This window comes from Canis lupus, chromosome 29 (assembly GCF_003254725.2).
Source record: "Canis lupus dingo isolate Sandy chromosome 29, ASM325472v2, whole genome shotgun sequence".
Taxonomy (NCBI): Eukaryota; Metazoa; Chordata; class Mammalia; order Carnivora; family Canidae; genus Canis; species Canis lupus.
Window position 1 is genome coordinate 297,030 of NC_064271.1, and position 13,479 is coordinate 310,508.

At 37.2% G+C, this 13,479-nt stretch overlaps 1 protein-coding gene across 8 annotated transcripts in view; it reads right to left on the reverse strand.

Moving 5' to 3' along the window:
* Nucleotides 1-13,479, reverse strand: part of PRKDC (protein kinase, DNA-activated, catalytic subunit) — a 221,645-nt gene that overhangs the window by 90,149 nt on the left and 118,017 nt on the right. For 7 of the 8 annotated variants that reach the window (XR_004810577.2, XM_025477681.3, XM_049103971.1 and 4 more), the window contains 7 exons: nt 12,815-12,946; nt 6,739-6,850; nt 4,347-4,471; nt 4,112-4,261; nt 2,758-2,931; nt 1,787-1,885; nt 472-679 (listed from right to left, as the gene is read on the reverse strand). Coding sequence is in view for 7 of the 8 variants with exons in the window: in XM_025477681.3 (XP_025333466.3) it covers nt 472-679; nt 1,787-1,885; nt 2,758-2,931; nt 4,112-4,261; nt 4,347-4,471; nt 6,739-6,850; nt 12,815-12,946 (1,000 nt within the window). In the remaining variant the exon portion in view is untranslated. The remainder of the gene's footprint in view (nt 1-471; nt 680-1,786; nt 1,886-2,757; nt 2,932-4,111; nt 4,262-4,346; nt 4,472-6,738; nt 6,851-12,814; nt 12,947-13,479) is intronic. The other variant, XM_025477682.3, reaches the window with a different exon arrangement.

Sequence of the window (13,479 nt, forward strand, 5' to 3'; positions counted from 1 at the left end):
AGTTAGTAATACTGTATTGTATATTTTAAAGTTGCTAAGAGAGTAGATGTTAAAAGTTCTCATCACAAGGAAAAAAAATTTGTACGTACATGGTGAAACTAGACTTACTGTGTTATTTCACAATACACACAAATATCAAATCATTATACTGTACACTTGAAATTAATAGATGTTAATTATATCACAATAAAAGAAAGACAACCAGTTTAACTCTATTAGAAAATGTTTGTCGACTGGGACGCCTGGGTGGCTCAGTGGTTGAGTGTCTGCCTTCAGCTCAGGGGGTGGTCCTGGGATCAAGTCCCACAGTGGGCTCCCTATAGGGAGCCTGCTTCTCCCTCTGTCAATGTCTCTGCCTCTCTTTCTGTGTCTTTCATGAATAAAGAACTCTATAGAAAAAAAAAGAAAATGTTTGTTGACTAAAAGACAGGAAAAGCTTATAATATTTATTATTAGAGATAAGTACTTCACCTGAAATTCACATTCTGACAGAGGATGCTCAAACACAGGGTTTGCATAATCTGGACTCAGGCTAGTCATTTCAAGTAGAAAATCTGTTGCTAAACTTAAAAAGTGCACTTCTATCTTCGGAGAATATAAGGAATTTAGTGCCAACAATCGGTCCAAAGTATTTGAAGGTAATCTTGTTTCATGGCTCCAGAAATTTCGAATAATTAATCTGAAGAGCAGAGAGGAAATAAGCATATTTCTCAGATATTAGTAAATGAGAAAGAATGTCCTACACACAGTGTCACGTGAAGGCAGTTTGTTGTCTCTATAAAGCTTAACATACAGGAAAACTACATTCAAAATTGTATAAAGAGCTTAATCTGAGTTATGAACAATAACATGCACTGAAAGAAGGGAATACTCCAAAACTTTAACATATTTAACAAGAGGTGAAAAACTGGATGATTTTGTTCTCATTTCTATTACGTGAGAATGATCTATTATTTTCAATGATGATTATATAATATAAGTATTTGGAAACTGAGAAAACACCTTAAGAAATTATATATACTCCTTCACTGCCTTGCTAAAACAACTCACTCCAAGAATTAGTGCCATAAAATATTCAAAATTTAAACTAGTTAAAAACTAGGTTATGCTCAGGGTGCCTGGGTGGCCCAGTTAATGAAGTACCTGAGTTTTGATTTCAGGTCTGATCTCAGAATTGTGAGATCAAAGCCCACAGTGTGTGGAGCCTCCTTAAGATTCTCTCTCCCTTTCCCTCTGCCCCTCTCACCCGCTAAAACAAACAAAAAACAGGGTAGACTCTATAATTTATGAATGCTTATGAAATTGAAAGGAGTTTAAAATTGCAGAATGGAAAACTGATATAGAGAATCATACAAAAAGTTTCTGCCCTTTCTTAGCACTTGAAAAAATGCTCACAAAACCACCAGGGTAGGCATTTTAGAAGAAAATAATCATTTACATTCCTAGATATAATCAATATTATAGTTTCCTCATATTTCTAAAATTTCAAACATTTCACTCAATATGTATAGTGTGATCTCAACTATCTGAGTTAAATCAGACACATAATAATCGTCCCACAGATTTTTTTATTTTGAAACACTCATGCTCACTGCATGAGCAGAGAAAATTTTATCCTTACCACTTTTTAAGAGTTTTCTATCGAAATAACTTGTCAGGACTTTTAAGTCTTAATGTGATTTCAAATATAATTCTAAAACTGCTGAAAAATACTTTGTGCAAATCTAGAAAGAAATACCCCTAAATTTATTTGTCCTGGCCCAATTATTCCAGGAGGAGCACATACTGAAGCCCAGCGTTCTCATCAATCAATCCTTGAATCAACACATCTTTTGCCAACTTAAATACTTCCCGAGAGTCATCATCTGCTTGACTTTCTGGATCTCTGAGAAAAAAATAACAAAATGATGAAACATTAATATTGTCTTCTATCAGTTTTGTTCAACCCCAAAACACCACCTATAATTAAAGGAAAATAATCTGGCTTTTCCCATGGTATTTTAACTTCCCAAATCACAACAGAACCTACCCTCATATGTATGTACCCTGACACCCTCCTCTGATGCCTCTGTGAGCCCATCAAAGTGACTGTCATCACCCCCCACTCCTGCAAAGAGATAGGGCTCACATGCATGAGGCAGAGTGGATGGGTAATGGAAGCAGGGCTGCACTGGGCTCCCTGGGAGTGCTAAGAGGTCCCTGGAGAGGATCAGACCTCTCCTAGGAAGTGGTGTGATGGACGTCCTATAGGATAAAGACATCCCACAGAGTTCATTTCCTTAATTTTGTCAGATCTTAAAGGGATAACTATAAAAACAGATTACACTATTAACTCAACCAATAACTGCATACTCTGAATATTTCCCATAGGTACATAAAAGGAGTTAAAATAAGGATACATGTCAATGTACTAAAATAAACTTGTTTTAATCATTAAACATATGTTTAAAAGTGTTTTATTATTTATTATAATCTGTTCCAGATTGCTATAAGCACCCAAATATTCCCTTAAAAATAGTAATATAAAATATTAATGTAGTGGGGCGCCTGGATAGCTCAGTCAGTTAAGCATCCAACTCTTGGTTTTAGCTCAGGTCATGATCTCAGGTCATGAGATCAAGCCCCATGTCAGGCTCTGTGCTGGGTGTGGGGTCTGCTTAAGATTCTTGTTCTCCCTCTTCTTGCCCCTTCACCACCACCTCCCACTAAAAAAAAAAAAAAAAAAAAAAAAAAAATTTAAGTTAATGTAGAGCTTACCGGTAATTGTCATGAATCCACATTAGAATATTATACATTTGTTCCCTACACACTGGAGAAGGATGAGAAATGAATTCTACAACAGAATTCAAAAGGTCTCGGAGTTCTACTGGTTTCAATTTTGCCATCATCTTATAAATTATGTCCAAACACACTTTCTGTCTTTCATCATCTCTATAAAGAGAGATTTTTAAAAACACACAAATTTAACAATTTTTATTATACTTTCAGATATGACAAGTAACTTTTTCTTCTTTGTGCTATTGCAAAATTTGTTACAACAGAAACATAAAAATTACATTTAAAAAAATTATCATGAGCTAGAATGTTGAAAATAAACAAATTAATTCACTGTGGTATCCTGCATTGGATCCTGGAATAGAAAAAGGACATTAGTGAGAAAACTGTAAAATCTATATAAAGTGTTGTTTCGTTAACAGTAACATACCAATGTGAATTTCTTAGTTTTGACAAATGTACCATAATTATGAGACACGGAAAAACTGGGTGAAGGGTACATGAGAACTTTGTGCATTATCTTTCAACTTTTCTGTAAATATAAAGTTATTCCAAAATAAAAGTTCATTTTTTAAAAATCCCAAATGTCAACAAAATAAATTAAAAATAAGTTAAATAAATAAAATTAATAAATTAGAGTAAATTAAAAATAAAGGATTCCACATTTTGAAAAAATGATTTCAAGTGCTAGTCAAGCCACCTGGGCAGGTCAAAACCGAGTTAAGAGTAGCCTGGGCCTCAAATAAAGTGCACACTTGTTTCCTGGTTTTATGTATTTTTTCCTCCTCAAAGCCCCCAGCTTAATGCTTTACTCACGGTAGATACTCAGTAAATTTCTACTGAAGGATAACACAACACAATGACATATATTCTTTGTTATTGGCATTAATAATTTATCCCTATGTAAAAAATATGTATACAGACAAGTCTGAAAAAGAGTACAGAGAAATACTGTAATCAGTATTTCTACAGGGAAATACTGAATCACTGTAAGTGATCAACATCACCTTTAATATTTTAGTAGTATAATGTGAAAATAAATGAATAATTTTAACAAATAATGGAAGGCTCCTAGCTGGCAAAATGACTACAGAACTCAAAACCACACATTTTAAATCTGAAAAGAGCCACAGACAATGCTTGAGGTGTGGCTTTCCCAAAGTGTCACATTATAGGAGGCAGGAGGGCACGCTCTACCACCTTTAATTCTGATTAAAATTTAACAAATATATTTTATGAAAACCTACAAATTCTTTGAGTTGAAGGAGACAGCTGAACAAATCAAAATTTTATGAGCCAGCTGCCTCTGAGAATACAGAGCTAGCTTCACACTCACCTGTGTCTCATGACTTGAATGAAATCTTTGCTCTTTAACTCTAAGTAGATATTTGTTATTTCCTCTGCACGACACAACACCACCTCCAGACAGAGGGTCTTCATCACTCCGTGAAATTTTGGCAGCAGGAAGAATACGGCGTTCATAAATCTAACCAGTGGACATGGCCAATGAGTGAGAGGACAGCTACAGACAGTCCCTTGCAACACGATGTCCACCATAACTGACATCTTACCTATCGGCAAGAGGAGGAAAGTTCTTCACAACTTTGTTCAAGCACACAATAAATTTGTCCTCCATCGTATTCTGATGTTGTTTCAACTGCTTTATGACCAGTTCATACACCACATTCTCCAATATCTGAAAAATTAAGTTTTTTTTTTCAATTTCACAAAGGTGCAAACTTACACTGTTTAATGAAAACAGGTTTGTCTTGAATAGTTAAGTGAACTCAAGGAAGGTGTTCCATGCTATCACATACAAAGTAAAGGTGTTCACAGGGTACAGTGTCAGGCGTATGCACAGGTTTGGCATTAACCCCTGGGCACAAGAAGCTCTGGGGCTGTGAGTTGGGTGAACCAAGCCATCACCATGCCTGCTCTGTGCTGCTACCACTGGTGGCATCCAGCTGCTGTCCGACGGCAGGTTAGTAAAGATTAGTGCTTCCTCTGATACCTGAAATACTGCTAACAAGTTATTTGAGAAGCTGAACTAAAATCAGTAACTAAATGCTAGGTAAACATATTTTATGATGCCAGGGTTAATATCTCTGGTCAAATATTCATACAGACCAGAATTTTTAAGCAACTTTATCTAAACAACCAACCCCATCACTGTATATCTCCCTATAGTTTTCTCTTCAACACGTGTTACTATCTACCATGATAGATTTGCTCGTGTATTGTCTGTATTCCCTCACCAAATGCTAGCCAGCTTCCTGAGGCAGGGGCTTGGCCTGCCCTGTTCCTGGCTGCATTCTCAGAGCCCAGAGCCAGCCAGTAAGTACCTGACATATATAACCAAAATTATAAAATACAATATGGGTGAACAACAGAAGACAAATGCATGCACATACATGCTGATGACTGGAGACTACATCTCAGGCACTAAAAGCAATTTAGTGGTTAGAATATGAGTGACTCTCACTTCCTTATATTTCACTTTTTCTCATTTCTATACTAAATCAATACCATTTTATATTCAGAAAAGAACTATGTAAAACAAAAGTATTTATCATTCTTACTAACATGAAATTTAAGTGAAGAGAGATTAAACCTGGGATCTGCTATAATTTGATCCATCTGTACTGAAAATTTAGCATATTATGTAATCTGAAACCTAACATCTAGGGACATCAGAATCCTGTAATAACAACAAGGTTATTCTAAATATTAAAATCTTATTTTACAAAAATAGCTGGTAATCCCTAAAATAAATTATAAATGAAGACTAATCTCAAACAGGTCTCTTTCCCTTAACTTTTTTTTAAACATAAATAAATGCCCAACTAGCAAAATGGGCAGGGGTCCACTACATTGTGCTGGGGTATGCTGGGTGCCTTCAGGATCTTCTGACTTCCCTAAACTCCTCGCCTAGTCACATAGTGAAAACAGCCCAATCTCTACTCTGCATGTTTACTTTCAGAAGAGGATGTGGACTGGAGGTATAAAGTTGGGAATCATGAACATACAGGCAGTTTTCAAAGCCACAGGCTGGATAGTTGACAGGGGAGCAGGAGGACCAGTGACAGGGAACAGGAGGACCAGAGCTAGGGAGGTGGCCAAGAAACATGGAGCCATAGAAGAAAGAAGAAACTGCCCGGGAAGTAGGAAGAGAGCCAAAAGAGTGTCCTAGAAACAATGACAAAGGGAAATCAGGAGGAATGATCAACTATGTCATCTTGGACAGATTGCAAAAAGACTTGCCAAGAGTGGCTTATCACAATGAGTGACAGTGGTTTTGAGGGCTCCAAAATACATAGCACCTCACTTACTAATCATGGAAGGACAGCAATGTAAGCACCATTCCACTATGCTATTTTCAAGTAACTTAGAACATGTAATTTCCATACACTGGTCCAAGAAATTTACATATTTGTAATAATTACACATGCTATTGAGTACTACAGTACTCTGAATGTACATTGCACTTGAAGATACAGTGAGGTTATTCTGTAAAGTGGGTAGGGCACGCAAGACTAAGAAATGGTCTCTGAGGTACCCTGTCCTGTCTCACAGCTATATTCTGTCCCAGATTGGAAGTAGGGCATTTTCCTAGTTACCTTAGCTCTAACTAACCATGGCAGGTAGCCAACAAAATAATTTTCTCCAAAAGGAAATCCTGGCATTACTTTCAGAGGAATGAAAACCAGTTATATATTCATATTCTGACTTTCACAATAAAAATTTACCAATCTTTAAATGTTCACTAAGTTTACAAGTGTTCAAAAAAATCATATGTCCTCTTTAAAAAAAATTGAGCAGTGTATACAACCGGAAAGACTAAAGTATTAATAAATGCAGAATGGCCACTTTGCTTTATTACATTATAGAGGATATAAGTAACAAGTGTTATGATAAATCAAATCTGAAAAAGAAGTATTTATTAAAATTGTATAACACACTCACATTTTCTCTCTCGGTAATATATCGAAGAGTAAGTCCTAGAACTTCTGCTGCTGCTGCATATACCTCTTTATATTTTACAAAGGACATGTTACTGACCAAAGCTTCAAAGTATCTGTAACAAATATAGAAAATAAATATGTATCAAATAATACATACTGTTGACTTAAAAATATAACAACTTTACTCTTTGTGCCACAATAGCACAAATTGAGAAAATACAAAACATAAAACATAATCCAAGTTATTTATGTGAAAATACATGTGAAGATATACTTAAGGCTGTTACATCATGACCAGGAATGTACATTAAAGTTCCCAGTTCAATCACACAGGACCTAGTTTTAGTCAAAGTAAAACATAGTGCTGGATAGTATACAGAAACCGTAGTGCAAAGAAAGCTACTATCCAATATCATGATTTACCAACAACCCTTGAAAGCCATCTGCTATGACAAGAGCAGGACACAGAAATGAGGAGAGTGAACACCAGTGCAGGGCCCCCGGATGCCACCGGCCACAGCATATTAGGCTCCACCTCCAGAGAAGCTCTGTTCAGTTGTCATTGAGTGAATCAAAGCTCAAAAAATGTAATTCATCTAAAAGTAAACTATTTCCCATTGAGTCTTTATGGATTCACATGTCTGTATACAGTATCAGGTGACTGGTGTAACTAGTGCCAGGAGGCTAATGCAGGAAGGCCAACCAAAGTGAGACACTTTAAAAATAATGGGAAAAGCTCAGAAGGTGGATGCTGAAATCTACAGTAACAGTGATGCAAACACTGACTTTTCAAAAATCCTAAAACAGTAGGACAATGAAGTTCCATTCTATGATGGTACAGATTATCTTTCTTTTTAATTTAAATTCAATCTGTCATCATATAGTACATCATTAGTTTCATATGCAATTTTCAATAATTCATCTGAAGTATATAACACTCAGTGCTCATCACATCATGTATCTCACTAGCATCCCTCCCTGCAGGCATTGGGCCGCATCTATCCCCACGCACACAGGGTCCTAATGGAGGGATCAGAGGCTATAGCTATAGCAAAAAGTACAGTGAGAGGGCTTTCAAGTCATGATCCAGTAACAAATGATCCCACAGAGCTTATGTTGCTTTAGGGCAAATGCTGAAAATGTGACATTAGAAAATACTAAAGAAAATACCTAACACCTCCTATTTGCTAAAACACACTTGAAACAAATTATACTTATTTTAAAACCTTAACTTTCTGCATTCACTCCATTAACATATTTCTTCTATCAAATGACCTGTAAGCCCAACTACCTAAATTTTAGTAAAAATATTTTTACATGGGTCTAAGTTCCTTAAATTCATCAAAATTAGACCATATTTCACTGTGTCAGTCCAATTCATCTATATCTTAATCTAGAAAAGAAGCAAAGCCGAACTCCTCAGTACTCATTTTATGCGACAGCGGGGCAAGATGGTGGAGGAGTAGGGTGCCCAAGTCACCTGTCCCCACCAACTTACCTAGATAACTTTCAAAACATCCTGAAAACCTTCGAATTCGACCTGAGATTTAAAGAGAGAACAGCTGGAATGCTACAGAGAGGAGTTTGTGCTTTTAACAAGTACAACTCGTCTTTAGCCACTCTGCACTGAGCAAAATGACTAGAAAGAAGAACTCACCACAAAAGAAAGAATCAGAAACAGTACTCTCTGCCACAGAGTTACAGAATGTGGATTACAATGCCATGTCAGAAAGCCAATTCAGAAGCACAATTATAAAGCTACTGGTGGCTCTGGAAAAAAGCATAAAGGAATCAAGAGACTTTATGACTGCAGAATTTAGATCTAATTAGGCCGAAATTAAAAAATCAATTACATGAGATGCAATCCAAACTGGAGGTCCTAATGACAAGGGCTAATGAGGTAGAAGAAAGAGTGAGTGACATAGAAGACAAGTTGATGGCAAGGAAGGAAGCTGAGAAAAAAAGAGAAAAAAAATTAAAAGACCATGAGGAAAGGTTAAGGGAAATAAATGACAGACTCAGAGGGAAATATCTACATTTACTTGGGAGGGCACCGAGAAGGACGGAGGACCAGAAAGCATATTTGAACAAATCATTGCTGAGAACTTCCCTAATTTGGGGAGGGAAACAGGTATTCAGATCCAGGAGATAGAGAGATTCCCCCCCTAAAATCAATAAAAACCGTTCAACACCTTGACATTAAATAGTGAAACTTGCAAATTCCAAAGATAAAGAGAAAATCCTAAAGCAGCAAGACACAAGAGATCCCTAACATATATGGGAAGAAATATGAAATTAATAGCAGACCTCTCCTCAGAGACCTGGCAGGTCAGAAAGGGCTGACAGGATATATTCAGGGTCCTAAATGAGAAGAACATACAGCCCAGAATACTTTATCCAGCAAGCTCTCATTCAGAATAAAAGGAGAGATAAAGAGCTTCCAAGACAGGCAGGAACTAAAGAATATGTGACCACCAAACTAGCTCTGCAAGAAATATTAAGGGGGACTCTGTAAAAGAAAGAGGATGCCCAAAGAAATAATCCACAAAAACAGGGACTAAATAGGTATTATGATGACACTAAATTCATATCTTTCAATAGTAACTCTGAACGTGAATGGGCTACAGGATATCATCAAATGCACAGGTTTCAGACTGGATAAAAAAGCAAGACTCATCTATTTGCTGTCTACAAGAAACTCATTTTAGACCTAAGGACTCCTCCAGACTGAAAATGAAAGGATGGAGAACCATTTACCATTCAAGTGGACCTCAAAAGAAAGCAGGGGTAGCCATCCTCATATCAGATAAATTAACGTTTATCCCAAAGACTGTAGTAAGAGATGAAGAGGGACACTATATCATACTTAAAGGAACTATCCAACAAGAGGACCTAACAATCATGAATATTTATGCCCCTAATAGGGGAACTGCCAAGTATATCAATCAATTAATAACCAAAATGAGGGGATCCCTGGGTGGCGCAGCAGTTTAGCGCCTGCTTTTGGCCCAGGGCACGATCCTGGAGACCTGGGATTGAATCCCACGTCGGGCTCCCGGTGCATGGAGCCTGCTTCTCCCTCTGCTTGTGTCTCTGCCTCTCTCTGTGTGTGTCTGAATATCATAAATAAAAAATAAAAAAAAAATAAAAATAAATAACCAAAATGAAGACATACCTACCTAGATAATAATACACTAATACTGGCAGACTTCAACACAGCACTTTCTGCAAATGACAGATCTTTTAAGCACAACATCTCCAAAGAAACAAGAGCTTTAAATGATACACTGGACCAGATGGATTTCACAGATATTTACAGAACTTTACATCCAAATGACACTAAATACACATTCTTCTCAAGTGCACATGGAACTTTCTCCAGAATACACCACATACTGGGTCACAAATCAGGTCTTAACCGATACCAAAAGACTGGGATTGTCCCCTGCATATTTTCAGACCATAATGCTTTGAAACTTGAACTCAGTCACAAGAAGAAATTTGGAAGAAATTCAAACACGTGGAGGTTAAAGAGCACCCTACTAAAAGATGAAAGGTTCAACCAGGAAATTAGAGAAGAATTAAAAAGATTCCTGGAAACTAATGAGAATGCAGATACAACCGTTCAAAATCTTTGGGATACAGCAAAAGCAGGCCTGAGAGGGAAATACATCACAATACGAGCATCCCTCAAAAAATTGGAAAAAAACTCAAAAACACAAGCTAACCATGCACCTAAAGGAACTGGAGAAACAACAGCAAATAAAACCTACACGAAGCAGAAGAAGAGAGTTAATAAAGATTTGAGCAGAACTCAGTGAAATAGAGACCAGAAGAACTGTGGAACAGATCAACAAAACCAGGAGCTGGTTCTTTGAAAAAATTAGTAAGATAAATTAACCATTAGCCAGCTTTATTAAAACAAAAGAGAAAAGACTCTAATTAATAAAACCACAAATAAAAATGGAGAGATCACAACCAATACCAAGGAAATACAAATGAATTTAAAACATATTATGACCAAGTTCAAAAAAGGTGTTGCCTGTGTTCTCCTCTAGGATTTTGATGGATTCTTGTCTCATATTTAGACCTTTCATCCATTTTGAGTTTATCTTTGTGTATGGTGTAAGAGCATGGTCTACTTTCATTCTTCTGCACGTGGCTGTCCAATTTTCCCAGCACCATTTACTGAAGAGACTGTCCTTTTTCCAGTGGATAGTCTTTCCTGCTTTGTTGAATATTAGTTGACCATAGAGTTGAGGTCCCATTTCTGCATTCTGTATTCTGTTCCAGTGATCTATGTATCTGTTTTTGTGCCTGTACCACTCTGTCCTGATGATCACAGCTTTGTAGTGCAACTTGAAATCCAGTATTGTGATACCCCTGGCTCTGGTTTTCTTTTTCAATATTCCCCTGGCTATTCGGGGTCTTTTCTGATTCCACACAAATCTTAAGATGATTTGTTCCAACTCTTTGAAGAAAGTCCATGGTATTCTGATAGGGATTGCATTACATGTGTAAATTGCCCTGGGTAGCAAAGACATTTTCACAATATTAATTCTGCCAATCCATGAGCATGGAATATTTTTCCATCTCTTTGTGTCTTCCTCATTTTCTTTCAGAAGTGTTCTGTATCTTTAGGGTACAGATCCTTTACCTCTTTGGTTAGGTTTATTCCTAGGTATCTTATGCTTTTGGGTGCAATTGTAAATGGGATTGACTCCTTAATTTCTCTTTCTTCAGTCTCATTGTTAGTGTATAGAAATGCCACTGATTTCTGGGCATTGATTTTGTATTCTGCCACACTGCCGAATTGCTGTATGAGTTCTAGCAATCTTGGGGTGGAGTCTTTTGGGTTTTCTATGTACAGTTTCATGTCATCTGCAAAGAGGGAGAGTTTGACCTCTTCTTTGCCAATCTGAATGCCTTTTATTTCTTTTGAACACAGGCTACACCCTTTTTGAACTTGGCCACAGCAACTTCTTGCAAGATACATCTATGAAGGCAAGGAAAACCAAAGCAAAAATGAATTATTGGGACTTAAGATAAAAAGCCTCTGCACAGCAAAAGGAACATTCAACAACACTAAAAGACAACCTACAGAATGGGAGAAGATATTTGCAAATGACATATCAGATAAACGGCTAATATCCAAGATCTATAAAGAACTTATTAAACTCAACAGCAAAGAAACAAACAATCCAATCATGAAATGGGAAAAGGACATGAACAGAAATTTCACAGAGGAAGACACAGACATGGCCAACAAGCACATGAGAAAATGCTCCGCATCATTTGCCATCAGGGAAATACAAATCAAAACCACAATGAGATACCACCTCACACCAGTGAGAATGGGGAAAATTAACAAGGCAGGAAACCACAAATGTTGGAGAGGATGCGGAGAAAAGGGAACCCTCCTGCACTGTTGGTGGGAATGTGAACTGGTGCAGCCACTCCAGAAAACTGTGTGGAGGTTCCTCAAAGAGTTAAAAGTAGAACTACCCTATGACCCAGCAACTGTAGTGCTGGAGATTTACCCAAAGATACAGATGCAGTGAAATGGCAGGACACTTGCACCCCAAGGTTTATAGCAGCAACGGCCTCAATAGCCAAACTGTGGAAGGAGCCTTGGTGTCCATCGAAAGATGAATGGATAAAGAAGATGTGGTCTATGTATATATACAATGGAATATTACTCAGCCATTAGAAATGACAAATACCCACCATTTGCTTCGATGTGGATGGAACTGGAGGGTATTATGCTGAGTGAAGGGAGTCAATCGGAGAAGGACAAACATTACATGGTCTCATTTATTTGGGGAATATAAAAAATAGTGACAGGGAATAAAGGGGAAAGGAGAGAAAATGATGAAATATCAGTGAGGGTGACAGAACACGAGAGACACCTAACTCTGGGAAACGAACAAGGGGTAGTAGCAAGGGAGGTGGGTGGGGGTATAGGGTGACTGGGTGATGGGCACTGAGGGGGGCACTGGATGGGATGAGCACTGGGTGTTATGCTATATGTTGGCAAATCAAACTCCAATAAAAAATATACCAAAAAAAATACTCACTTTATTCTCTCTATGCCACATTTTGGGTCATAGGGAGGCAAGTTATTGGCCATTACAATGCCTAATAATTGAATTCCTACTGAATTGTCTTTAGAATTAGGATCTTTACTGGAAAACTTTTCAAATATCAACCTGAAACATAAGAATAAAGAATAAATATAGGTTATAGGTTATCATATAATAAAATAGGCAGCAAGATATACAATTTTCTATGACTAATATTCAGGATAAGAAATACTTTATCTTTCCCCATGTTTAACACCCTTCTTGCAAATACCCTCTTTGTACGCATTCACATTACTCTAGCTGTGCAACACAGACAACACATCTACATTTCTCATGATATAATTATTTCCCCCATTCACCTTTAGTTGATACTGAAACCTTCAGAAAGTTTTAGCTCACCTCAGGCTGTGCTAAAAGGGAAGAAAAATCGTACAGTCTACCCCTGAACTGGAACAGTGAAGAGCAGAGAGCACCCCACATGCCCAGTGTGTGAGAAAAGCACAGGTGAGTTGAAAGATGGAACAGGAGCCACCTAGAGGCAATGACTTGCCCAGAGGTGCTTCTACTGTCAAATTTTGGAGGTTATAGTTTTATTAGCAGCAATATTATACCCTTATAAATGATGTGATTTCAAATTATATTCCTTCTTTTATTATTTC